This window comes from Rhea americana, unplaced genomic scaffold, assembly GCF_003343005.1.
Source record: "Rhea americana isolate MKP2758 unplaced genomic scaffold, rheAme1 scaffold_348, whole genome shotgun sequence".
Lineage (NCBI taxonomy): Eukaryota > Metazoa > Chordata > Aves > Rheiformes > Rheidae > Rhea > Rhea americana.
This window is the reverse complement of record NW_028186477.1, coordinates 265,017-288,979: the sequence shown is the minus strand read 5'-3', so window position 1 is coordinate 288,979 and position 23,963 is coordinate 265,017. Positions and strand designations below refer to the sequence as shown.

The 23,963-nt window shown below is 46.2% G+C and overlaps 1 protein-coding gene across 2 annotated transcripts in view; it reads left to right on the top strand.

The window, feature by feature from the left end:
- ASXL2 (ASXL transcriptional regulator 2) overlaps positions 1–23,963 on the top strand; it is a 97,699-nt gene that overhangs the window by 55,423 nt on the left and 18,313 nt on the right. For both annotated transcript variants that reach the window (XM_085311724.1, XM_085311725.1), the window contains 4 exons: positions 5,924–6,039; positions 13,178–13,304; positions 18,740–18,880; positions 21,044–21,207. In XM_085311724.1, coding sequence (XP_085167850.1) covers positions 5,924–6,039; positions 13,178–13,304; positions 18,740–18,880; positions 21,044–21,207 — 548 coding nt within the window. The remainder of the gene's footprint in view (positions 1–5,923; positions 6,040–13,177; positions 13,305–18,739; positions 18,881–21,043; positions 21,208–23,963) is intronic.

Here is a 23,963-nt window from a genome sequence, read left to right as displayed (position 1 = left end):
AGATGGGGCAGAAAGCCCCATGGAAATGCACGCAAACCCCTGAGCAGAACCTCTGGACCTGCCATTTGGATTGCTTTTCCTATCGCTCTCCACGCGCCCCAACGAGACCGCGGCAGAGCTGCTGCTGCCGCGCTGCGCCCGGGGGTGAGTACGGCGCGGCGCCCGCGCGGCTGGGGCTCGCACCGGCGCAGCGAGAGCCGGCGTAGCACCGCCGCGGGACGCGTCTCCCGCACCGGCTGGGTCGCGCTGCCTCTTGGCCCTTCCGGAGGCGGGGAGGAGCTGCGTGGGGCCTGGGGGCTGTGCGGACGAGCCTTCCCCGCAGCCGCTCGCGAGTCCGCTCGCCCGGGCAGCTGGGGCGCACGTTCAGCCGCAGSGGTGGAGCAAATCATAGGCTGCTGCACCCGATCCTGCGCGTACGCCGTGCCGAGGCTCGTGGAAGCAGTTACCTGGCTTTTTGCCCCGCTAGAGTTTTCATCTGAGGTTCTGAGTATAAATTTAGCAGAAACACTTTCACCGCTCCAGATCAGTTTGATTCCAGTTCCTGGAAGATGGGAGCTGCTGTTCCTTCTGTTGCATTGCATGTTTCAGGCTGTAATTATCTCCAGTTTTAAAAGATAAAACGGGGAGAGACCCAGGAAAGGTTCGGCCGCAGGCAGCCGGGGAGCTGTGCAGAAGGCTCTGCCCTTTGCTTGTGTCCCCGGAGCTGCTGCAGCGCTGGAGGATGGGTCTGGGCGCYGCTCCTAGGCTAGCAGCGCTTTGGTTGGTTGGGTTGGGTTGTTTCCATTGCTCATGCACAAGAGTTCTTGTCCATCTCTGTTCAGGGTCACAAGCTTTAGCTTGTTTATTATAAACAAGGTTTTATGTTGTTTATTTCTTCTCATTTCAAAATATTTTGCTTCTCAAATTCTCCAACAGTTACAAATTTATATTGGCTTTCTTCTGAGCACTCTTTTTGTAGTAGTTGTTTTGTTTCATGCTGTTAAACAGTTTGTTTTATTCCACTCAAGCTATCCGTATGCCAGTACTTGGTAGAGTGAACTTCCAGTGCTCACCTTACACTGAGTGACCCAAAGACTAATCWTCTTTTGGAGCCACTGAAGTAAAACTGTTGTGTAAATGCAAGGTCATTTGGCTGACTGCTTTCTTCAGCAGCTTCCACTGCATCTCTTCTGAAACAAGTCTGYGAAAACCAGCCAGGCATTTCTGCAACATGAGTTGCAGAGAGAAATCTTAATCTTGATCTCGATTTAGGAATTGCCAGAGCGCCTGCCAAGATGAAAGACTTGTGTCATCATCCCATCGCTGCCCCGCGTGCTCTCCCCATTTCCCTGCTCCATCCTGGCTCCGTCCGTCTCCAGGTGTTTCCCGGCACTGGCTGAACCTGCTGCGCTCTTTGGCTGAACGTTTCTCCTGAGAGTCCTGTTCTCCTGCCAGCTTCGCGCCGCACGAGCAACAAGGGAGGATATGCAGTAAATCAGACATTAAAATATTGGTGAATGAGCTAATATTTTTGTAGTTCTGCCTGATAGAAGTAGTGGGTTTTAAGGGACATTACAGTCACGCGCTCGGTCTCGCTGCCCCAAAGCAGGGTCAGTGGCATCCGTGCATCTTCTCGGTGGTGCTTATTTGACGTTACTTGTGAAAGACAAACATGAGCTGGAATGTGATTATTAAATATCCTTTCAGGAAAGTCAGCATATGTATCCTGGAAGCCAATGAGATTTCAAACAGACAAACGTCCTGCTATATTCACACCCCAAAAAGTAAATAACCTGGTAAAAGACGTCCAAGAAAAAGGAAGGAAAGAGAGAGACAGACAGACATGATACACACATTTTTGCTGGTCTATTATTTTTGGTCTCATGTTTTGTGCAGGTCTGTGCTGACTGCTAAAGGCAGATGAGACTTTCTGAGTCTTAGTGCTTCTCTTTTGGAAGCAGCAAAGGCCGTTAGCAGTGCGGGACCTGGTTTGCTTGTGGCCACTCGTGCCCTGGTGGCCGTCGGAGCTTGGGGCTGGCAGGAGAGCAGCTCCTAATGGTTTAGAGTTTGCAAATCTTAAAGGAACCAACTACCTTGTAAAATGCCATCAGGTCTTACCAGACTGAAATTTTGCATTTAACTGACCTTTAACATGGCTAAAGTTTTGTCGTAATTCCATTTTTAGCAGAAATACTTTTGTGCCAATTACACTTAAAGTAAGAAAACTGGAGTGCAAGTGAGTCGCTGTGGCTGTGGTTGGCTGCAGAGGTGCCTTCTACCAGCATCCGTTCTTGCAGCGGGACGTGGGAGGACGCTGGGTCTACGCGTGTCTCGGGTGCCAGGCCAGGTTTGGGGAGGTTCTGCTGACACACGTCCCACTCTGTCTCATCTACGTTAATCTAAGAGAGAGCTGCTAAAATGTCACCTGAGGGTAAACTTAAACTCTTTTTCCAGCCAAACCAGCAGCAGGAAGCAATGAAACCTTGTGAAGGAACCAGCTGTCGCACCAGCCTCAGGCTGGGTTTGCAGTCGCTAGTTTTCGGCTACATAATCTTGCCTACGTGCGCATCTGTTGAAGTGCTTTTCCAAGCCAGCGCTCAAGTATCTGAGCGGGGCTGTTATTAGCATTGCCCTTTAGTTGTGTTTCTGTCCTTAACCGCTTATTTTCAGGAGAGCATCTCCATCCGTTATCCCGTACCTGCCTGCGGGACTAGGAGATGCTTCCTGCTGCCGTTTCACAAGACTGGCCGAAATTCAATCAATGTTTGTGCGAGTCCTCTGCGTCCTGTGAAGGGTGCAGACGTCGTGGGAGCTTGTGCGGAGGCCCGGYGCGTGCTCTGCTGCGGCTTGCTGCGGCGTTTCGACCTCTGCTGCTTGTCCTCCCGACCGCGTTGCGGTTGCAGCCGGCGGTTGCGTGCCCGGAGCGGCGGGGCTGGCGGCGCGGTCGCAGCCGCTCCGCGAGGCGCTGGAGAGGGGAGAAGCAGCCTGCAGCTGGCTTAGTGCTTCCGCTTCCCCCAGAGCTGGTCCTCCCTGCCCCAGCGGTTGATGTTCCTGCGCTTCAGACGTCCCCGAAGCAGTAGCCCGCGCCTGCRCGTGCGTTAAACGTGCAGCTCAGCGTGTGCTTTGCTCACCTTCAACCGCGGCGAGCAGGACGCTCCCCGTAGGGGCTGCGAGCGCCCGGGCGTCGCGCTGCGTGCCTGCGTTTTGATCCTCTTCCTTCTTTTCAGAGTAACCTCAGCTCTCTCCATCTCCCTAATTTTTCCATGTCCTTAAACGTTTAGTTTCCTGGATGCCATCAAATTTGGTAATACGGTTTTTTGATACTGCGCGACGAGCACCGCAAGATGCAAGTGCCGCAGTTAATGCAAGACACTGAGAATTTAAGATGYATCATCTTTTGTCTGTTCTCATACACCCACCAGCTGTAACAGCATTAAGATGCTTCGTATTTTGTATGTAATCGTGACAAATTCTTGTATCTTCTTGCCCGATTCCTGTTCTCCTCCGTTCTTTGCTTTCTGTCCCATTCARCATTAGACTAATGACAATTCTTTGTCCAATAAGGAAACAATTTTAGAAGCCTTTTTAAGGGAGCATGTTGAAAATCTCTGGAAGCCGAAATGAACTCCTATCAACAGGCTTTCTTTTTCCTGACGCTCTTTAYGGGTGCGTTGAAAGAACGCCAGTCCCTTGGTGAGATGTGGTGGTCCTCCTCTCCAGGTGCTGTCGCACTGTGATCTTTCCAGCATCTTATTATCCTTCCAGAACTATGGTTTGAACCAAATTTAGAGATGAATGCGAGTTTGCAAAGCCAGTAAATCTCYGGGACGTTCTTACTGTTATTTTAAGATACAGGTATAACCTTTGATTTCCAGCTCTYTGTTATAAAGGTTTCTTTAACTTTTCAGTTGTAATACTGCTTGCTGTGCAACGTTACCATTTTATCATGCATATAGATCAGCTGGACATGGTAATGCTTATCRATGGCTTTTAAAGTCCTGGTTTCTTACCGTCTCCTTGCCTGTGAGCTGTTTTTCAAGGCGTTTCAGAGTCTGTTATCACCTCGCCTCAGTTGTGTTTGCCTTCTAAGAATCTTACGGCTTTTTTCTCACTTAAGTGTTTATGCCGTGTATGAGAATTTTGCTTTCTATAACTTAGTAACAAGTTCAGTGCATTTTTATTGCAATGTTGCTCTCTGATGCTCCCTGTCCCAGCTTTATTTCCGGGAGCTTCCCTTCCCCGTGGATCCCGGCCACAATCCCCCTGCCGCTGCCGTTGATGCATAGCGCTGTCAACATTTTCCCTTACTGCGTGCTGCTACAGAAGGGTACTGGTTTAGCCTCGTCCTTTCAGGAAGCAATAAATTACATCGTTTACACGTGCAACCGTACAGTGTCCTTTATGCTAGGGGCTTCCCCCCGTCTGGCGTCTGTCTGCACACCCGTACTGAATTTGCTAACTCTTTTTCCTTGTGTTTACCTGCTGCTGCTTGTAGATCTACCTTTGAGTTCAGTGCGGTTCGCTGTATCCCGCTGATGTTCTTGGCCGCGTTGGCACAGTGCCTGTTTTGTCATGGCCATCATGCAGCGCAGGTCATGCTGATTAATGTAGTTTTGCTTTTAAGATTCTTCTGTTTGTGTGCAGACACTTAAGAGCAAGTTTTTTCACGTTGATGTCTGTTTTTATCAGTTCCTTCAGAACCGTGTGAAAACTTGAAGCCTGCTGAATTTTAGTCATCTGACATTTTCCACTGCTTACAATGGATCAAATATGTTTTGTATCTGGATCTTTCAGTATTTAGCAAATGTTGTTTTGTGATCTTGTTCCACGTGGGCTCCATTTAGTGTCCCTCCCCGGTTCAGCCGCGGGCGCCAGTACCAGGACTTGGCTAGAGCTGCCGTCGCCTTGGCTAGAGCTGCCGTCGACTTGGCTAGAGCTGCCGTCGCCTTGGCTCCCTTCGTGCCTCCTTCGTGCTTCCCTCACCGCCGTCCGGGCAGCGGCTGTTGCCCTCTTGCAGTCTCGGCAGCTGAACAGCTTTGACCAGCCCTAGGCTGCTGAGTACCTGGCTCTTCGTATACGGACGCGTTCCCCGAGATCGTGGCTGTTAACGAGCACAGAACGATTTACCGGGCTGTGGGCGCGTGCACGTCAGCCGGCTGCTGCCCGGGCAGAGGGCTCTGAGTCTGCTGTGCCAAAGAGGGGTCCTCAAACCACGCGAGCAGCTGTGGTTTAACTCCCGGCACTGCTTTGCTGGTTGCAACGAGACCATTTGAAAGTCTGGATCAGCTGCAGCTAGAAGCCCTGCGTTAGAGCTCCAGGTGGCTGGGGCTAGATTTCTGCACGCATCTAGGCTCATTCGCTGAGCATACGGGCTTATTGACTAGTATGTCGTGGTGCCCCCGATATTTCTTTTGAAAAAGGAGCGAGTGACGGTCACGATCTGKTTTTTTTTGTGTGTGTGTGTGGTGTATCTGCCCCCTCTTGCATGGGATGCGGATTTAGTCTGATCAGAAGCTRCCGTCAGCTCGGGGTCTGATCACAGGTGATTCCTGTGTAACCAGATGAAGGCACAGTTGTCCATGCCTGTATTTCCRTTCAGATTTGAATTATCTAGACCTGCATGAAGCTCAAGCTCTTTGCCAAGCTGCAGTGTCGTTTGAGAGCAGCTACTGTGAGACTAAGATCATAAAAGAAAGAGATGAGCAGGAGCTGGAAGCTCTGAAGTCGGTCACAGAAATTCCTATTGGCTTGCAGAGGAAACAGGCCCTGTGGATGGGAAGGAGGTGGAAACACTTCCTTGTGCAAGACGGGACGCTTGCTGGAGGTGCAGCTTTCATSAGCCTCGAGGGGTGATCTGTGGTGGTGGGGACCGGCTAAGGCACGGCGKGCAGACATATAAAGGTTGGATTGTGTATTACATATTGGCTTTTTTCTTCCTCTCTAGTGTCATCTAGACTGTCACAGGCATCCTCCCCGCAGTCCGGCTGCCCGTCACCCTCCATCCAAACAGGCAAAGTCATCTCCTCATCCCAGAAGCACAGCAAGAAGGCACTCAAACAGGTAAGCCGGACCGTCTGGACCTTGGCCTACAGGTCCTTGCAGTAATTTTATTTCTCTGGTAAATCCTCTTGCTMAGTGAAACTGCACTCAGCAGGGGAATAAATCAGGACTTCCTGTCTGTCTCGTAGAAACCAGGGTTTTGCTCAAAATGTCCCTCTGTCAAGRGAGATTCAAGATACTGTGCTAGTTAGTCCCTTGCTTTTTCCCTAAAAGGTATCTGGATATTTCTTTTTATTATTATTTTAGGGAATAGATGTAAGRTGTTATTTCACCCAGCTTTTGAATGACTGTCCTTAGCTTTCCACAGTGTGTTTTAGAAAATGGCAGCTCTTGTTGGGAAAAGATCTAAGTCCCATGACTTCCTCTCCTTGCTGGGGGCATATCTACATTTCCAAGGAGTTCTGTGGGTCCAGTGTGTGCGTATGTACGGAGGGAGGAAGGGGAAGGAGAGCTCCCCGAATCTCCATCTGCAGTAGGAGGGAGAATGGAGGGGTGATAGTTTTCCAWGCCTAGGGAGTGGCCGTTCTGTGTGTGGTGTTTATTACGTGCACGCGGTCTGGACCACGTAGGTGCAAGTGCTTCGGATGGTTTGTTTCTTGGAAAATGGAAAATGCAGGATGAATTAGTGCCCCGAGTRTCTTATTTGCAGGTGTTTCCCCAACTGCGTGGTTTAGCTTTCTGTGGTCCCTGCTAAGGAAATGCTTTATCTGGGTTAGATTTACTCCTYGGTAAAGCACAAACCCATCAGAGTTAGGAATCAAGTTGCAGAGGAGGCACTTGCCGGGGGTCACGGGCGCTTGTCGCGGTCGGACGCAGCCGTGATGTGCGCCGCATCAGGCCTCCCCTCCCCGGCTGGGTTACGCCGTTGCTTTAGGCAGATGTTGTATTCTAAAACCCAGAATCAAGCTTTTCTGCTTTCATTTGAATCCTCAGAGTATTGCTTTTCACTAACGGAGTGTGATATTACGTGAACTCTTCGCCCTCCCTTCCCCATCCCTCCTCAAGCCTCGCTGGCAGGCGTTTCGCTCCGAGGTCCGCGAAGGCCTTCGTCCTCAAAGAGCGTCATCAAACAGCCTCGGGGTCTGTCAGAGGTGGTCATCTTTCCCCTCTGCTCCCAGSGGTTCCTCTTCGTTTTCTCTGTTCTCTTCTGCACGCTCTAGGTCCCTATTCGCAGACCCACACGCTGTCTRCTTCCCTCCTCTCTGCCCAGCCTCCTGGTCCTCACCTGCCTCATCGTTCCCCTCTTTTCATCCTGGGGCTCCCCGTGCCGCCGCTGCCACCAGCCCTTCCCCCTGTACGTGCGCTCACCGCCCTCCACCCCAGCGTTGCGAGGCTGAGGTGTCTCCTCCGAGCACCCTCGGTCCGTCRCTCTCCCGTATGGAGCGACCTACCTCGCAGCTCCTGCGTCCCCAGATTTACCGAACGCGCTCAGCTTCGCTGTTCTGAACCAAATTGGGTCGGGGGAAGAATCAGAAATGGGGAGAAATAGGGAACCACAGGGAGGCCTGTGTGTCTGTGGGGCATAACTGTTCCTTCTGAACCATTCTGGAGCTGCTTAGAAAGCAAAAAAGCAGGTTTTGATGGTCATTATCTTCCACCACAGCAGCTTTTCTCCCCTGAGCTCAACTCCTCTGTCCCAGGTTAGAGCGTCAGATGGTGAATAACTTCTCTCCAGGCACAGTGGAAAAAAACGGCGCTCCAGCATACCTGCCTGATAGTTTTCTCTAGCTTTGGAACAAATTCAGAACATTGCATGCCAAATCCATTGCTTAACTATTCCAGTGGAATTTTTCCCTTTTGACTACATTTTACATCTCCTWCCTCTTCCTAAACCCAGTTGCGACTCTGAGCATGAAAAATCATACAAAGTAGATAGAATGACCTAATWTACATAGCAGGAAAGAGCAGCAGTGTTGTGAGTTATAGCAGAAGGAAAAATCTAATTCCTTTTTTCCACTTAAAGGCTCAGTATCTTCAAAAAGCTTTTATCTTTTTAATTGACTAGGGCCTAGATTATTTCCTATTATGTACTGGAAAAGTCAGCTGGCTGGATTCAGTGCTCTCGTTTGAAAGTAGTGATTATCACCCTATTTGAGGGAAGCAAGAGCAGTTACCAAGTGAGGACTTTTAACCCTGGAACATTGCACTGCAGCTGTGCTGGCGTTAAGTACCAGGTCCTTTAAGAAATAAGGAGCAGATTCAGTCCATAAACAGTTCAGAGCTAAAACTGTAAACTACAGCCAAATAAGGTGGCATCCAGTAGAGTGCTGCCACCACGCAGTACAGTAAGTAAGCAGGTGGCAGCATATTCTACAAGCTAAATTTTCTGGAAAGTGAAGATATTAGCCCCGTTGTTTCCTGTCATCTCCAATCTACTGACCTCATCTCATCTCATCCTTATGTAGCTTGAGCGGCCATCCCACTGTCATCAGAATTCAGACCTCATCATGATATTTGGAGGTTAGAAATTGCACCTGCTCTTCTGATAAGAGTCAYTGTCAGTCTTACACTGTTGGCCTTCGTCTTCATCCCTTTCACTTTCCTCTGTTACCGTCGCCATCACGCATACGCTGAATGAGCCAAGGACAGAGATTGCATTCGATTACATCTTAACAAAAACTCACAAGTCAAATGAACAATCACTTTATCTTTCCTTTTGTGTGAAGAAGGGAGCTATACAGATTTTTGCCTACTAAGCATGTCCCCATGAGTTTTCCTGCTAAGCATGTCATTGGAGTCTGATACTGCAGTCAGGTCCAGAGAGGAACAAATAGATACTTAGAACCAGGTCCTGGTCCCTGTGGCAAGCGCTGTGTCCTGATCCATGGCAGGGCTGGCAGAGAAGAATGCTCTGGTGATAAAAGTTCTTTGTATCGGGTACAATTAAAGAACCTTCRTTACCAAGGTGTTAGGATTAGAGTCTTTCTCAAGCACTACCTGGGATATTGAATGATGCTGTTTTGAGTGATTGGAGGAGGAATGCAATGGTTCTTTTTCAATTCTATGGAAAAGTGATGGTTTCCACCCTTTACAGAGATGTTTACTTCAGAGCTGTCCTTTGTGCAAATGCACCCATTTCTCAGAAACATCTGCTCTCCATTGAGACTGGTAGGCTGTATGACAGAAAGAAAAAAAAGASRAAGAGAACCAAGAAGAAAATAGTCCTCCAGGAAATRGTCTAACACTGGGGCAAGCTGTTCTCYCCATGCTGCAGCTGCATTCCTAGGTACCACCCACAGTTTCCAAAGGTGACTTTTCACTGTGTTTAGAGATGGCCCCTTGTTTGGCTGAGGCCGGGAGAGGGGATAATAGTGGTGACACACCACAGAGCTGGTCCCCAGCACCAGCTGGAGAAGGCACTCCTGCCATGGTAGAAACCTCCATATAGACCCAGCTCTGGAGGGCAGACCGCTCCTTTGGGAGTGCTGGTGCCTGTCCGTGGACTGGGGATCAARGGACCTCACTGCTGGGCTGGGCTCTGGTTGAGGGGCTGGGCCCCAGGGCAAGGAGCTGTGGGAGGAAGTGGACAGATTGTGTCCAATCAAGGAATATGAGCAGCAGAGCAGCAGGGTCTTTGGATAAACACTCTCCCCACACACGTAGGCTCACACCTCCTGGAAGTGAGGACCTGTGCCCGTGATGCCAGGAGAGCCAGGTATGGACTATGCTTGAACAAGTGGTGTATGGAGGCTGTATGGAAGCTTGGCACATCTGGCAGCAGGGGGAGAACTCCTTCCCCTCCCGCAGATCTGAACCTACAGAGTTGATGCAATGCCATAATGGCCAAGGAAGGGGAGCCAGCTCCACTGTGCAAGGCTTCAGGGCCAGCTGGGCCTAAGCGGAGCATTGACACCACCRGTTCCTCTTGGTGCAGCTGGCTGGAGATTCCTTTCTGCAGGGAGCAGAGATATCCACCTGGGGACCAGACATGCTGTCACATTAAGTATGTTGTTTGCCAGGAGTCCAGATCAAAGGTGYTACAGAGATGGCCAAGGCTTTTCTACCATTCAGTCTATTCCTCCATGTTGCTTATCCTCATGGGCAGTACTGACACTGCCAAAGGAGACTTGGGATGGCTTACGTGACTGGAGTGTTGTGATGAAGGCTCTCCAGGGAAGAAAAGGCAAAGAAAAGGCAAGAAAAGGATGTCCTGTATGTGCAGAAGCAGCTGAAACGTATGGAGTTGTATGGAAGGGGAGCCAGGCTGTCTGAGAGCTTGTGGGTCAGGATCAAAGGAGAGGCCAGTGAAGGTAACATTGTGATGGGAGTTTGGTCCCTGAAAAAATGTTGGTTGAGTCCTGTTGGAAGCCATTTATGGATACATGAAAGAGAAGAAAATGACTGGGAATAGTTAGCATGGATTTGGGAAGAATGAATCATGCTTGACCAACCTGATTGCCTTCTGTGATGGAATGACTGTAACTGTGGATAAGGGGAGAACAGTGGTATTATATACCTTGACCTTATCAAAGCTTCTGACATGGTCCCCCACACTGCCCATATGTCCCAGTTGGGATTTAGACTGCTAGATTGATTAAAAAACTGCCTGGATCCTCAGGCTCAGAGAGTAGTGAGGTATGTTTATCCTTGACTTGGACACTGTTTAGAAGTGGAATTCATCACATGTCTATACTGGCACTTCTCCCGTTAAATATCTTTCTTGGTATCCTGTCAGAGATGGGAGGAACCTTATCAAGTTTACAGACAACACCAAGCTGGGGGATGCATTTAATACACCCGAGGGCAGGGCTGCTGTTCAGAGGGACCTAGACAAGCTGGAGGATCAGGCTGAAAGGAACTTAATGAAATTTAGTAAGGACAAATACAATGTTCTGTGCCATAGTCAGATTAACCTCTTGCAACAGTACGGGCTGGGGAGCAGCTTTACCAAAATGGACCTAGGGGCCTGATAGACATGAGTTAAACAGGAACTGGCAGTGTGCCCTGGCACCAAAGAAGGCCAGTAGCATCTTGGGCTATATGAACAGGAGATGAGGGAAATGATTAAGCCTCTCTACTCAGCAAGCATTAGACCACTTCTAATATACTGTGTCCAGTTTTGGGACCCCCAATGTAAGACAGACATCAGTTAATTTGAGTGAGTTCAGGTGAGGACCGCCAGGAGTAGGCACTTGCCCTGTGACGAGAAAAGACTGAGGGAGCTGGGCTTGTCCAGCCTGGGAAGAGAAGGCCAGATAGACCAGATAGCAGCCCCCAAGTACTTACAAGGAGGTTATTGAGAAGCTCTTTACTACATGGTGAAGGAGATAGGAGGATGAGAGACACCGGACATAAGTTGGAACAAAAGAAGTTCAGGTGGGAWATACAAGTAAAAGCTTTTCTCCATGAAAGCCGTCCAGCAATGGAGCAGGAGCATCTGCAGAGAGRCTGTGCCATCTCCATCTGTGGAGGTTTTCAGGATGCAACTYGGTAGGTCCCTGACCAACCTGCTGTGAGCTCAAGTCAACCCTGCTTTGAGCAGGAGGTTSGACTAGAGACCTCYTGAGGTCCTTACTCATCTGAATTATTCTGTGATTATGGCTGAAAATGAAGATTTAGTTAAAAAATATATGCCAGAGAAAACAAATTAAAGTTGAAATGGAATTTAAAAAGAGATGTGTAGATGAATAATCATTTCCTTCTCTTCTCACACATGCCTCAGCCGCYGTTGGCATGGGCACCTCAGACACTGTATGACCAAGAATTAGGGTGACACAATGAACAAAAGCAAAGTTGTTTTACCTAAGCTGAGAAAACACAGCAATTAAACAAATGGCATGCAGAATAAGAGGTAAACTGAATATAGAAAACTTTAAATATCTGAAGTGATTTGAGTAATGTAAGTTTGGATTCACACATCATTGCATGTACGGGAGTGTGTAGTGGTCTTTATAGTCTACTGTTTGCTTGGCATCCACTCTTGCTTGTGGTTCATCCTCATCCCAGAAAAGGAGTTTGTAAAAGCTTTCTCAAGCTATGTTATTTTATGAATTTTTGTGTTCTTCATGTAAATGTCAAATGTCTCTCTCTCCCTCTCTTTCTCTCTCGATCCAGTGGATCCAACATAAATTTATTGCATTTCAATGGTTTTTTTTTTTTGCCCTATCGTACAAGCAGCTAAATAGAAATTATTAAATAAATAGGAATCTAACATATCAGCTTATTACTTGTATCATGTTGTCATCAGTCTCTCATCTGTGTTTTCCAAACTGAAATTCTGGTCTTTTTTTGTTCTCTTCATATGGCGGATTCTGTGGGCTCTTAAACCTTTTTGTTGTCTCTCCCTAGTCCTAGCTGTGTTCTTTTCTTTTTGCTTTTGTTTGTTTGTTTAAGATAGGGTGATGATCTCTAGTCAGCAGCCTTGCTAATTTGTATATGTGCGATATAATATTTTCAGAGTTGCTTCCTATTTCAAATTCTCCTGTATACTTGATCTGCAAAAATTTATTCTGCTGTTAAGTTCATTTGGRTTTGGAGTTCGTTTTTTGAAAGCTGATGCTTTCGTTTAGATAAGATAAATGTTGTAGTTTAACCAAATTGCCTTCTTATTTCCTTGTCTAATTAGTCATTTGTGCCTTTCAGGCTGTAGTATAGTTGCCCTTAATAAGCTGTTTTCTGAAACAAAGGATTTTAATTTCTTCCCTTTAGCACTTTAGCCTTTATTACTTTCCTAATTAAAGAAGTCTTTCCTAATGGGCATTGCCTCTGTTGAATGTTTTTAGTAAGTTGCTACTTGTTCCTCCAGGAGACTGAAATGAGTTAAGTTATGGTACTTTTACTTTGAAGTTATTTCTATAATTGCTTTCTGAACCAACTCCAGATTTAGAATTCCTTCTCTTTGCATTCTCTGGAAATCATTTTTCTGTCAAACAGCACAACTTAAGATGTTCTGCAACCATCAACTTTTTGCTTTAGATGTGAAGGTAGGATATGTCTACCTGTAATACAGTGTTTAAACGGGCAGTATTAGTATCCCCATACAAATGGTGTTTCAGAAGTCAATTAAAACTTTTGACCTAGTTGTAATCAGGATCCAGTTATCAGGTGCTATGAAACAAGCTGTTTGTACTGCATGCTAGTAACTGCACAGATTATTTTGAATTTCTCTTTGGTGATGTTCTTCTGTCCTCTTCGCCAGGCCTTGAAGCAACAGCAGCAAAARCAACAGCAGCAGCAATGCAGGGCCGGCATGCCCGTGTCAGCTAATCAGCACGTCCTTCTGAAGGCTGTAAAGGCAGCCAGTGACTCCGCGCCGGCAAAACCGGGTACGTGGCAGGGACGCCCCTGTGTTCCCTTTGCTGTCCTCGCTCTGTAACTTGCCTTTGCTTGTTTCTAGGGGATGAGAGAAGAAARTACCCTTTTCATACAGCATTCTCTTTGTTTCTGAAATATTTTGGCTTCTGTGTTTCTAGCTTTGACTTTACTAGTAATGCATTCAGTTAAGAGCAGATCGTACTGTGCGGTTCTCTGCTGAAGGGCCACTTTCTGCGGCAAGTATCTTCCTCCTGCAGCTGCCTGTACACCATAGTCAAGTCCTCCTCATGGCTCGGCATAGTAGATGGAGTTTCTTCTAGTATTTAGTCTTCTTTCCAGACAGTCTTTTCATTCTGTGGGGTGATTTAACACCTCTTGTTGCAAAAATTTATGTTTTTATCTCATAGACCCCCAAGTGCTTTGCAGCATTTATGCTGCATTAGAAATTAATGAGATCGCTTCTCTTCTTCATTCAACAGCACATTAGCTCCCTTAGCAGCAGCAGCGTTTCATGAGTTATCATATGGTCTTAGTAGCTTCCTCTAGCTAGGTATCTCTAAATTTTTTTCTATTTAACTGCTTTCTTGGATAAACTCCTGGTTCTGTAAGCAGAACTTAAATGATTTTCTTTTAGATGTATCAGATCAGRCATGTGCTTGGCTTGGTCACCTGTGTCCAGTGCTGGCTGCTGGCAGGAGGAAGAGAGGACTGGCTCTTTGGGGGCTGAGATCTCTTCCAGAGGACGAGGGTCTCCTCACCTGGTTCACAGCCCCACTGGTTCTGATCCTGCGTCCCCGTCCTCTGCAACACATACACAGTCCCTGTCCGTGCGTGCACTTCTGAAGTCCTTGCGCTTACCCCCATCCGTTACGTTAATTTGAAGGGATGTGTGTCAAGCTGAGACACTTTATCTGTGACACTTCGTCCCCTCCCCCCGTTTTTTCCATCCTTCACTCTGGATTTATTTTACTGATCTTGAGTGATCTCAGAAAGATGATGAAAACGTAAGTGTTGAGAGACAGGCAGGGAGAACGCTCACACTAAAATATCTCTGCCAGGTGTTCTCCCTCATAGGCAAAGTGGCGGAGAGTGACAGATCATGAAGGCTGCCTAACAAGGGGGGAGGAAGTGACCAGATCACAACAAAATTATAGCTCCAAGCTCAAATCCTAAGCTATTTTCAGTCTTCTTAAACTGACTTTTTGGTACAGCCTGATAACCTCAATAACACAGTGAACCACTAGCTACAGACGGAAACGGTGCCGCATGATTACTATTATCGTAGAGGCAATTATCCCGATTCCAGACCTAAGAGTCCTTCCCCTTCCAACCAGCCAGTCCATCAGCCAGCGAGCCTGTGCACAGGACAAGAAACAGCAACTGCCTGTGCAACCAGGAGCTGCATCTCCGCTGCTAAGTTACTCGGTGCCGAAGCGGCAGGCGTCAGAGCTGGGACTCGCTCACCCCGTCCGCTGAACCCCCAGCGCGGCTGTGGCCCGGAGCGAGCTGGCAGCCTCCTCGGCAATCCTTGGCACGGTYTGGGGCGAGCACGGGCCAGACCCCCTTCCCTGCAGGCAGGGTGGATGTGGCCACAGGGCTTGGGGGAGAGGAAGCTTAGCAAGGATGTGAACGTGGACGATGTGTGCCAGCTGGCATCAGGGCCAGGGCAAGGTTTGGTAGTTTTGGTAATTACACTATGACTGTTTAGCTGAAAGCTATATTTCACTGGTCGGGTGAGAAATTCCATAGACTCATCAGAAACCAGAGTACCTCTGAGAGCTCCTCCTCAAGGCAGGACCTAGTGTATAGTCCTGATAGATGTTTCTTCAGTCTGTTCTTAAGGATCTCCAATTGCTGCAAAGACCAAAAACTCCTAGGCAGTCTGATCTCTCCTCCTCTGCTTACTTTATCTTTWAAATGCTTTTCTCAACCTCTAATTAGAATTTTTTTTTGTTGCTCTGATTTAATTCCAAGATTTCCAGTYCTACCCACTGTGGATACAAAGGCCAGGTTATTTGATTTCTTGTCTCTACATCCTTTAACATAATTGGAGAAGTTTCCTCGTCTCCTGTTGCCTTTCTTTAGTAGATTTTTTCTTCTGTGTTTTAGTGTATTTATTTATTTTCCCATTTTAAACAACCCTAAAGAATTCAAATTGAAACTAATCTGTTCTGGCTTGGTGGTTATGTACTGCTGGAACRTTTCCTGTAACATCTGTTCAGACAAATGCAAGGTTGAGGCTGTGCTCCATATATCCAASTGAAAGGAACAGGCATATATTGTCAGCTATACTTCATGCATCGTTTAGTACCAGAGTAAGTACTGTGGGCATCTAACAATAGATGATGTTGCCTGCTGTTCSCAGGCAGCTTTGTAGCTCAGTCCCTTTCAAAAAGATTAAGGGGGAAAAGGTTAATCTCACTTTGCTTGTTTGAAAATCAGTCCTAAGCTGTGCTTGTGTCGTGTGTACCTGGGCTGCTGTGCTCCAAGAAGGAAGCCAAAGTTAATCCAGTAGAAGACACTGCCATTCCAGTAACTGCATTTAGAAAAYGCAGTGCCAAGTGTACAAAGTCTTTACTGCAGAATTAGAGTTTCAAAGCCTTTCACAGTTTCTCTGCTAACCAGGATTGAACCTGAGCAGTTCATTAGCACAACAAGCAAWTTTTTTTCCTAGAAGACCCCATCTCCAGAGCTCCTTGCCCCTGCCCCAGAAGGAATTGCATCTTCCCTTAGGGAAGTAGCAACACTAGAAATGTGGTAGGAACTGAAACAGGGAGGATGTTGCCATAATATTATTAACTAGCCCAGTCGTTATTAAAACAGACTGATGAAGTAAGAACTCCAACTCATGTTACTTAGAGCTCCTGCAGGATTGTTCTGTGATTCTGAAGGGCTYGTGCATTCCCCTGGCACTTCCCAGGCAGCACAGATCTGACCTCTGGGCCGGGGGGTTGCAGCATACTGATTTTTCTCCTTATTTTGATTTTACACTTCCTAAAGTATTGCCACATCTACTTTCTTCATGTATGAATTTAGTTATTTTATTCCAGCATCTCTATTTTCCTCTTTCTGAATGCTCTATGTTTTGCTGGTACATCATGGCTGGAAGGTGTCCTGCATTCTGCCTCTCAGCCTGCCCAGCCTTTCTGGTACTACTCTGAAAGCAGGTTTCTAGTACCATAGTGTAGCTCAAGTTGGAAGGGGCCTCAGGAGGTCTCTAGTCCAACCTCCTGCTCAAAGCAGGGTTGGCCTGAGCTYACATCAGGTTACTCAGATCTGTATTCAGTGGGGTCTTGAAAACCATCAAAGATGGAGATTGTACAACCACTCTGGGTCCTTGCTCCACTGCTGGATGTCCTCATAGAGAAAAAGTTTTCCTCATATTGCATTTAGCTTATGTCTGTTTTCTCTTGTCATTTTGCCATACATCAYCGTGAGCCTCGCTCTGTCTTGTTAACAGCCTCTTTGTAGGTATAGAGGGGCTTCTATCAAGTGCTCCCACAGCCTTCTCTTCTCCAGGSTAACCAAGCCCTGTTCCCTCAGCCCCACTTCACAGGGCAAAAGCTCCAGGCCCCTGAGCGTCTTGGTGGTCCTCTGCTGAGCTCACTGTAGTTAGTCAATGTCAGTCTGGCATCAAGGGTCCCAAAACAGGATGCAGTATCTGGATGTGGTCCAAGGAGTGCTGAGTGGAGAGACGTAGTCACTTCCCTCGGTCTCCTGGCTGTGGCCCTGTTTACCCAGCCCACGATGCTCTTGGCCTTCTCCGGTGCCACGACACGCTGCTGGCTCATGTAAATGCTGATGGTCTTACTCTCCTTCGCGTGCCAAGAAATATACTCAAGRGGGGCTCCCACCCAAGGATAAAAGTGAGGCTGACAGACCTGTGTTTTCTCAGATTGCCCTTTTGGCCTTTTTCAAAGATAGGTGCAACATTTTCATTTCTCCTGTCACGGGTAATCTTCCCTGATCTCCGTGACATTTCAAAGATGATAGAGGGTGGCCTCCCAAGGACATTGGCAGGCTCCTCCAATACTCTTGTGTTCAACTCATCCAGTTGCACGGGCTTGCTCAGGAACAGGCGAGGAGATTTAAAGATTGTGAGGGACACAGAGAAGGAAGGATCAAACTCATTTTTCCTGTAGTCTCAGAAAGAACTCTCTTCCTCAGTTTTTGCTAARGCCTTATTAGACTTACTAGGGGTTGAAACAGTGTATGTTCATGCAGCCCCCAGTTGGACTGTAAGCTGATTACAGTAAAAGTCTTTGAATGTTGCTAAACATGAGGGGCTCTTAGCTGTTTTTCAGTRGCGTCCATGGAGTCCTTTTGCCCTCCTAATAATATGATAATTCACAGAAATGGCTATGGATATACTGAGATGGAAAAGTAGATTAAACATTCAAGTAGAGAGAGAAACAGTCTTCTGACAGAAAGCAACGTACAGACTGCACGGTTTTAGGGGTGTGTTTAGTCAGAACTGGAACAGCTACTGGAAGGAAAAGAGGGAAGGGGGCCAGGAGAAAAGGGAGTGAGAGAGGCAGATGRGGGACAGAGCTGGCATTGATAGGCTAAATGATGGGTCTGAGAGAGTTGGACCAAGGAATTAATTAGTGCAGGTCATTAATCAAAACTAGCATTCACTTAGTTTGCGACTTAGTCGTGTGTTGCTGAGTTTCTCTTCTGAGGCCTTGGGACTTGAGCAGCTCTCCATGATCGAGTGAATGCCTGTTACTCCACGCAAACCTAAAGAGAGCACAGAGAAGACCTGCTCATGCTCTTATTTCACTTGAGAAGAGAGGAGAAAGGAAGGCAGGGGGAATCSAGGGAAAAAACGCTTCCCACCAGCAGAAAAACATAGAGCTAAACAAAGGAGAATGTGGGTGGCRCTGATTTGTAAGGAGAGATCTCAGTGGTGAGATCTGTCTAGTTTGGCTGAGCARTGACTTTGGAGGAGGACATGAAAATACCTCTGAATATTTGAAAGAGGAGGAGGAATTACTGAGGTTGGTCTAAGAGAACAAAATCATGAGCAGGTAAAATTTAGAAAGTATGCTCAAGGTTTCAAGAGATTTTGCCTTACAGTAAACTCTACCAGATCCTAAAGCTGTGCCTGGAAGGAAGCTTTAAMAAGATCGTTACTGGATTTGGGTAATGATGGGAAATAAGATGGGACTAACTGAGAAGTAGATTCAGACAATAAACAAAATTGGTTGTGCACCTCTTTGTTTTGTGATAGCCTGATGGCTACAAAGGCTCTTCTGCTTCTACAGCCTGTTGGAAAATAAGAGCTACAAGAGTAAAGGTGTATAAGTGTCATAGAACTGCTTGTCCAAGAGCTAYGGGGATTAGGGTATTTGTGTTAAAGAATCTTTGTTTCAGGCCAAACAGATGTGTCATGTAATATTTCTTTGTATCTCCCTATGTTTAAACGTTTCAATTTTCTGTGCAGCTTGGGAAGGAAAGCAGTCAGATGGACAGTCCAGCAGCCCGCAGAACTCCACCTCCAGCTCCTCTGCCTCTGTTAAGCTTGGTAACTCCTTGCCAGGGTTGGGGAAGAAACCCTTCCAGAGATCTGACAGGCTCCATGCAAGTAAGATATTTATTTTTCTACTTAGAGTTGCTCACAACATCAACATCAGTTGCTCTGATGACAGAACAAAAGCCGAAATGGGAAAACTTAGTAAAATGTATAATTTAATTTCATTACTAAAGTGATTTCTGGAAGATGCTTCTATTACTCTGTGTGAATTAGGAGGGATAATTCACATCTTACATATGCAAATAAGCCTTTGCTCATTTCTTGTCATCAGGGATTTCTGTTTATGAAATTGCAGCTTACTATTAGAGAAGGAAAAAAGGACTTGCATTATTTAGCAGGCTTTTTAATATACTTAAGGTACTTGGGTAACGTAAAAAGAAATCTTTCCCAGATATTTGTACTTCAAGCCCCACTGCTACTTGGTATCCTCCCATGCACTGAAGTTAGGTCTTTCTCAGCTCTCCTTACCTTTTGTGGTTTCTTTTACATACAYCAATGATGGAATTGACCTTGTTGAACTTAAGGCTGTGCTGAGGTCTCCATCTGTGCTGCTCACCCCAGAATCCCTTTATCACCAAAAAACAGGCAYGTTTCAATTCTATTTGTCCTACATGACGATTCCACTTCAGTGCCAGATTGCTTGCACCCTAGAAGGACCTGTTCCTCTCTCAGGGGTGTCCAGGCAGCTAGATCAGTTGTAAATGCCTGTATTTAGACATTTACATTAGGTGGAATGAAATGTGATATTGTTATTTAAATGCACCTTGTCTTGTCCCTGGAGGCCACGGGAGTGGGGGGACAATATGTGCACAGCCCGTACGCTCTTGTAACATGCTGGCCCCGAATCCCACCGGTTGACACGTTCCATTCACCATCTGTTCTGCRTTCCCTGCGATTTCCCCGTTCCCCATCCTCCAGCTGGTAAGTGACCCTTCCTTTGACAACAACCAACCGTAGTTTAATGAAAAGCTACTGATTAAATTTAGTCACCTTTACCAAGCTTAGAAGGAGGATGTGGCCTTGGTCCTAGTTGTGCTGTCTTCATTACACATCTCCCTATCACAATTGGCCTGATTTGTCAACTTTTTAATCTCATTTTCGGGAGCAAATTGACCTTCTCTCGCCAGTGTCTCCAGGCTCAGACACATTAGCAGTGCCATGTGGGGTAAGGTTACCTTTGCTATTCTTATCGTGAGTGTAAAGAATGGATTGCAGTCCATCGAGCTATTAACTTTCCAAGCTCTAAAGTTCATGTCAATAAAATACTGGAAAGAAACAAGGCAGAGGGACACTGAGGTGCCACTCCAGGCACTCGGAGGTGCCAGCTCTCACCCACATGGGTACAGTGCAGCTAGCTGCAGACACCTGCTCTGTAGTTTAGGTTTGGCTCCCACTGTAATTACAAAATTCTGCAAYTGAGGTAGACTTAATCTGCAGAGCYRTTTTCTGAATGGATTCTAAGAGAGCAGGCCATCTTTCCCTGACGAAATAAGCCTCTAGGAAAAATAATCACCATCATCCCTGCAGTCAGGAGGAGCAGGGTCTGTCTTAATATTAGCCATTTTTCTAATACTGCAATTCTAATTAAAGCTTCATAATACACGACTTTTTATGCATAATAGGCAATGGATGGATCCAAAGGAAAAGGTGTGCACGGTACACGTGCATTCTTCGTTATTTTTTTCTGAAGTTGGAGTGCATACATGTAGCTGGCTGTTACGTGAGGGTTAATGCTGGAATGTGGTTTGCAAACACAGAAAAGGAAAGAAGAGAACAGTTGCTCATTTTTACTGCTGTATGTAGTGTTGTGGTTTCTAGACAGGCGCAAGAGGCTGCTGAATTTTTCTGAAATGCTTTTGCTGAGAACAAAGTAGGAGTGCCCCAGCAGAAATCCAGAGGAACAGACTGACCTTAACTAGAAGCTTAAAATAGAAAATTAATGTGGTTAAAAACATTTCTAAAAATCCTCCTGAAAAAGACTCCTTGCCAGTCTCCACTGAGATAGCCAGGTTTCCTAGAAAAGTTAGGTGAATTGACACAGGGCGCAATAGAAATTTTCTCCGCCAGAAAAGACCACCTACGTTATTTTCTTAACCTATTCTTTAATTTTGAAATGAGTTACCAAAGTGAATGCCTGAGGCACGGTGAACTCCGTAAAGGAACCTTCAATCCTCCCGGGTAAGACGCTACTTAGGTCTTTGCGGTTCTTTGCAGGGCAGCTGAAGAGAACAAAGTGTGCCGAAATTGATGTGGAAACCCCTGACTCGATCCTCGTGAACACAAACCTGCGGGCCCTGATCAACAAGCACACGTTCTCCGTTCTGCCTGCGGAGTGCCAGCAGCGCCTGCTGCTGCTGCTCCCCGAGGTGGACCGGCAGGTAGGTCGCGGTGCCGTCGGAGAGTGGCCGCGCTCTTCGCCATCAGTGCCGCCTCTGGGCATCGCTGACCGGACGTTCACATGCCGCGTTAACGTCGGATGGGGTAGACTTGATCTCCTCTGTACGGTGTGGAAAGAATCTGAAGATTCTTCAGTGATTTATTTGGGTGTTTATTGCTGCCTGAAAAAAGAATTCAGGTTAGATAGACCAGTGGCTTAATCCCATTCAGGAACTCCCTGTTCCCGATTATGGTGAGAATGATTTTTCTGTCATGTTGGACTTGACAGGGGCCAAGAGTGATGGGAATGGAGCAGCCTCCGTATCTTCCTCCCRTTCTCTCTCCAGCCCCCTCCCAAACTCTTCAATATAGGCTTAACCCTATGACCTTTTAGACAGGTACCTTCCCACATCTTGCCTAAACTGATGCTGTAATTTAGTTTCCTCCTCTTCTGTTTCTCATTACCCTACGTTACTGTGGTAAAATACTGAATTTGGTATAGTGAAAACTGAATGATTTTTCTGTCCAGATTGCAGAGTAGGCTGGACTTGCTCCAAAGAGCTTGTGTCCTAACCTGGAACACCTACTAGATTAAAGGCACCAAGCATGCAGTGAAGGTCTGCTTTGGATGCAGTTTGCTTTGTGGATTATCTRTTTAAGTCCTTGTTGTGTACTAAAAGAGGGTTTAAAAATAGAGAAGTTTCCAGCGAGGAGGAATGGATTCCTTTGTTCTAGGAGTGGCAGAGAAGAAACAGTGAAGGTTTTCACTGAACTCTTCATTTAACTGGTTAGAGGTAGCTGGAACAATCAACATCAATAACCAAGGAGCAAGAACTCAGCCTTCAGTACTGAAAGAGCAGTGGAGGGCTCTATTGATAAGCCAGTTGTTTTCAAATCATCAGGATCTGAATTTCGTCCTAAGGGATACATAAAAAACTGACTGAAGCAATCTCAACATGTTAGCAGTTTTCTTTGACAGCTTGTGGAAGACAAGGATGGTGCTGATAGGCAAGGAAAAAAACAAATGTTGCTCTTGCATGTAAAAGGAAGAAAAAAATGAGAGTTCAGGAGCATGTACAGTCTGTTCAACTGAAGATAAAACAATATATTTGTAACATAATTAAAAAGAAATCAGCAATAGTTAACTTTTTTTTTAATTGTGTCATATAATCTAATGGTTTGATCAGTATGTTACTCAGTAGGCACTGTGAGAAGATAGAACAGTAGGTGTCATGKTTTGCTTTTTGCAAGGCTTTTGACACTGCTTCTCATAAGCTAGAGAAAGGTGGCCTGGATGAAGCTACTAGAAGGTGAACACAAAGTAGCTTTGAAAACTAATCCTGAGTAGTTATTAATGGTTCATTGGAGTTCTTCAAAGTTCTGTCCTGAGAATGAAGACACTTTCAATAAAAGCTGGAGGAGAGAGTGGAGCGTATGCTCATTATACTTGCCAGTGACAGAAGCTGAGGAGGACTCAAAGRACTGCAGATAACATGACTGAATTCAGAAACAGTCTTGACAGGCTGATTATGGAGTAGGTTTTCCAGCAGGAGTCCAGCAGATCACAAGCTGAATATAAGGCAACTGTGGTGGTGGTCTGTGAGCATCACAGTASGATGTACAAATACGAGCAAACACTGTGAAACATAGGAAGCTAGTTTTCCGTTGTATTTAACTTTGGTAAAGCATCAGCTGAAGTACTTCATCAGTTGTTGGTACCATCCTCTAAAAAAAATGTGCATCAGAATGTAGAGGAGAGCAATGAGAATAGTCTGAAATCTGAGTCATAACAATACAGGAAGATGGGGAAAGCCGGGGGGTGTTTAGCTGAAAGAGAAGACAGTCAAGGAGAACTTGTCTTCTGGGGTTTTAAAGGCCGCTGCAAAGAGAAAGGAAATAATCTAATCTTTTTGCTCATAGTAGATAGAACAGGATGGAATGGATTTAAATTACAGCCATTAAAAATCAGATTAAACATTTAAGGAAATGTTTTGAATCCGAACTGGCTGGATCTTGCTTCTGCTTCGTTGGAGGTGGTTGCAAACACATTAGACAAACCTGTGCCAGATACTAAATGTGAGTGATAGGTGAGTGAGAGGAGACTGTAAAGAGGACATAAAAGGACCATAATTTAATAGCTCTACAGGAAGAAGTAAGTAGAAACAAAGTTTTATTTTATATGTATGTTGTTGTAGTTCCTATTCACACACATTCTCAAGCAGCTCAGCTTTCAGCTACTTGCCACAATTTAGGCAAGTTGCTGAGTGGTACCAGGTCGGTGAAGAAGATTTTCCAGTGAATGGAGTAGCCTGCAGCTTGGTCTCTGTCATGAGTGAGAGTTAGGTAAGCGCAGGCTGTATAAGAGAGAGTAAGAGACACAAAAGGTTGGAGGAGCAGCACGGAGATGCCAGATTTGAGATCTGTGCGTTTGGAAATGGCTAGAGTCTATAGATAGAGCTGGGCCTTCTCTCAATGTACAACTTCAAGTCATGTTTGATCAATGATTTGATAAGCATATAAATGTTTCTAAAGGAGATCAGGATGGAATTTCTGTATTCTGCAGGGTACTTGCTTTCATTTACTGCAGTGTTTTCTTTCATGTAACAAATGATAAGAACTAGTACTCTCTTCCTTTTGTTCTCCATCAAAAAGCCAGACTAAATCATCTTTTCTGGGGAAGAGCACTGATCACATTTTAGTTTGGATCCTGCCTTGCTAAAATAAGTCTTTGGGGAGCAAAAGAAGGATATCTCTTTCC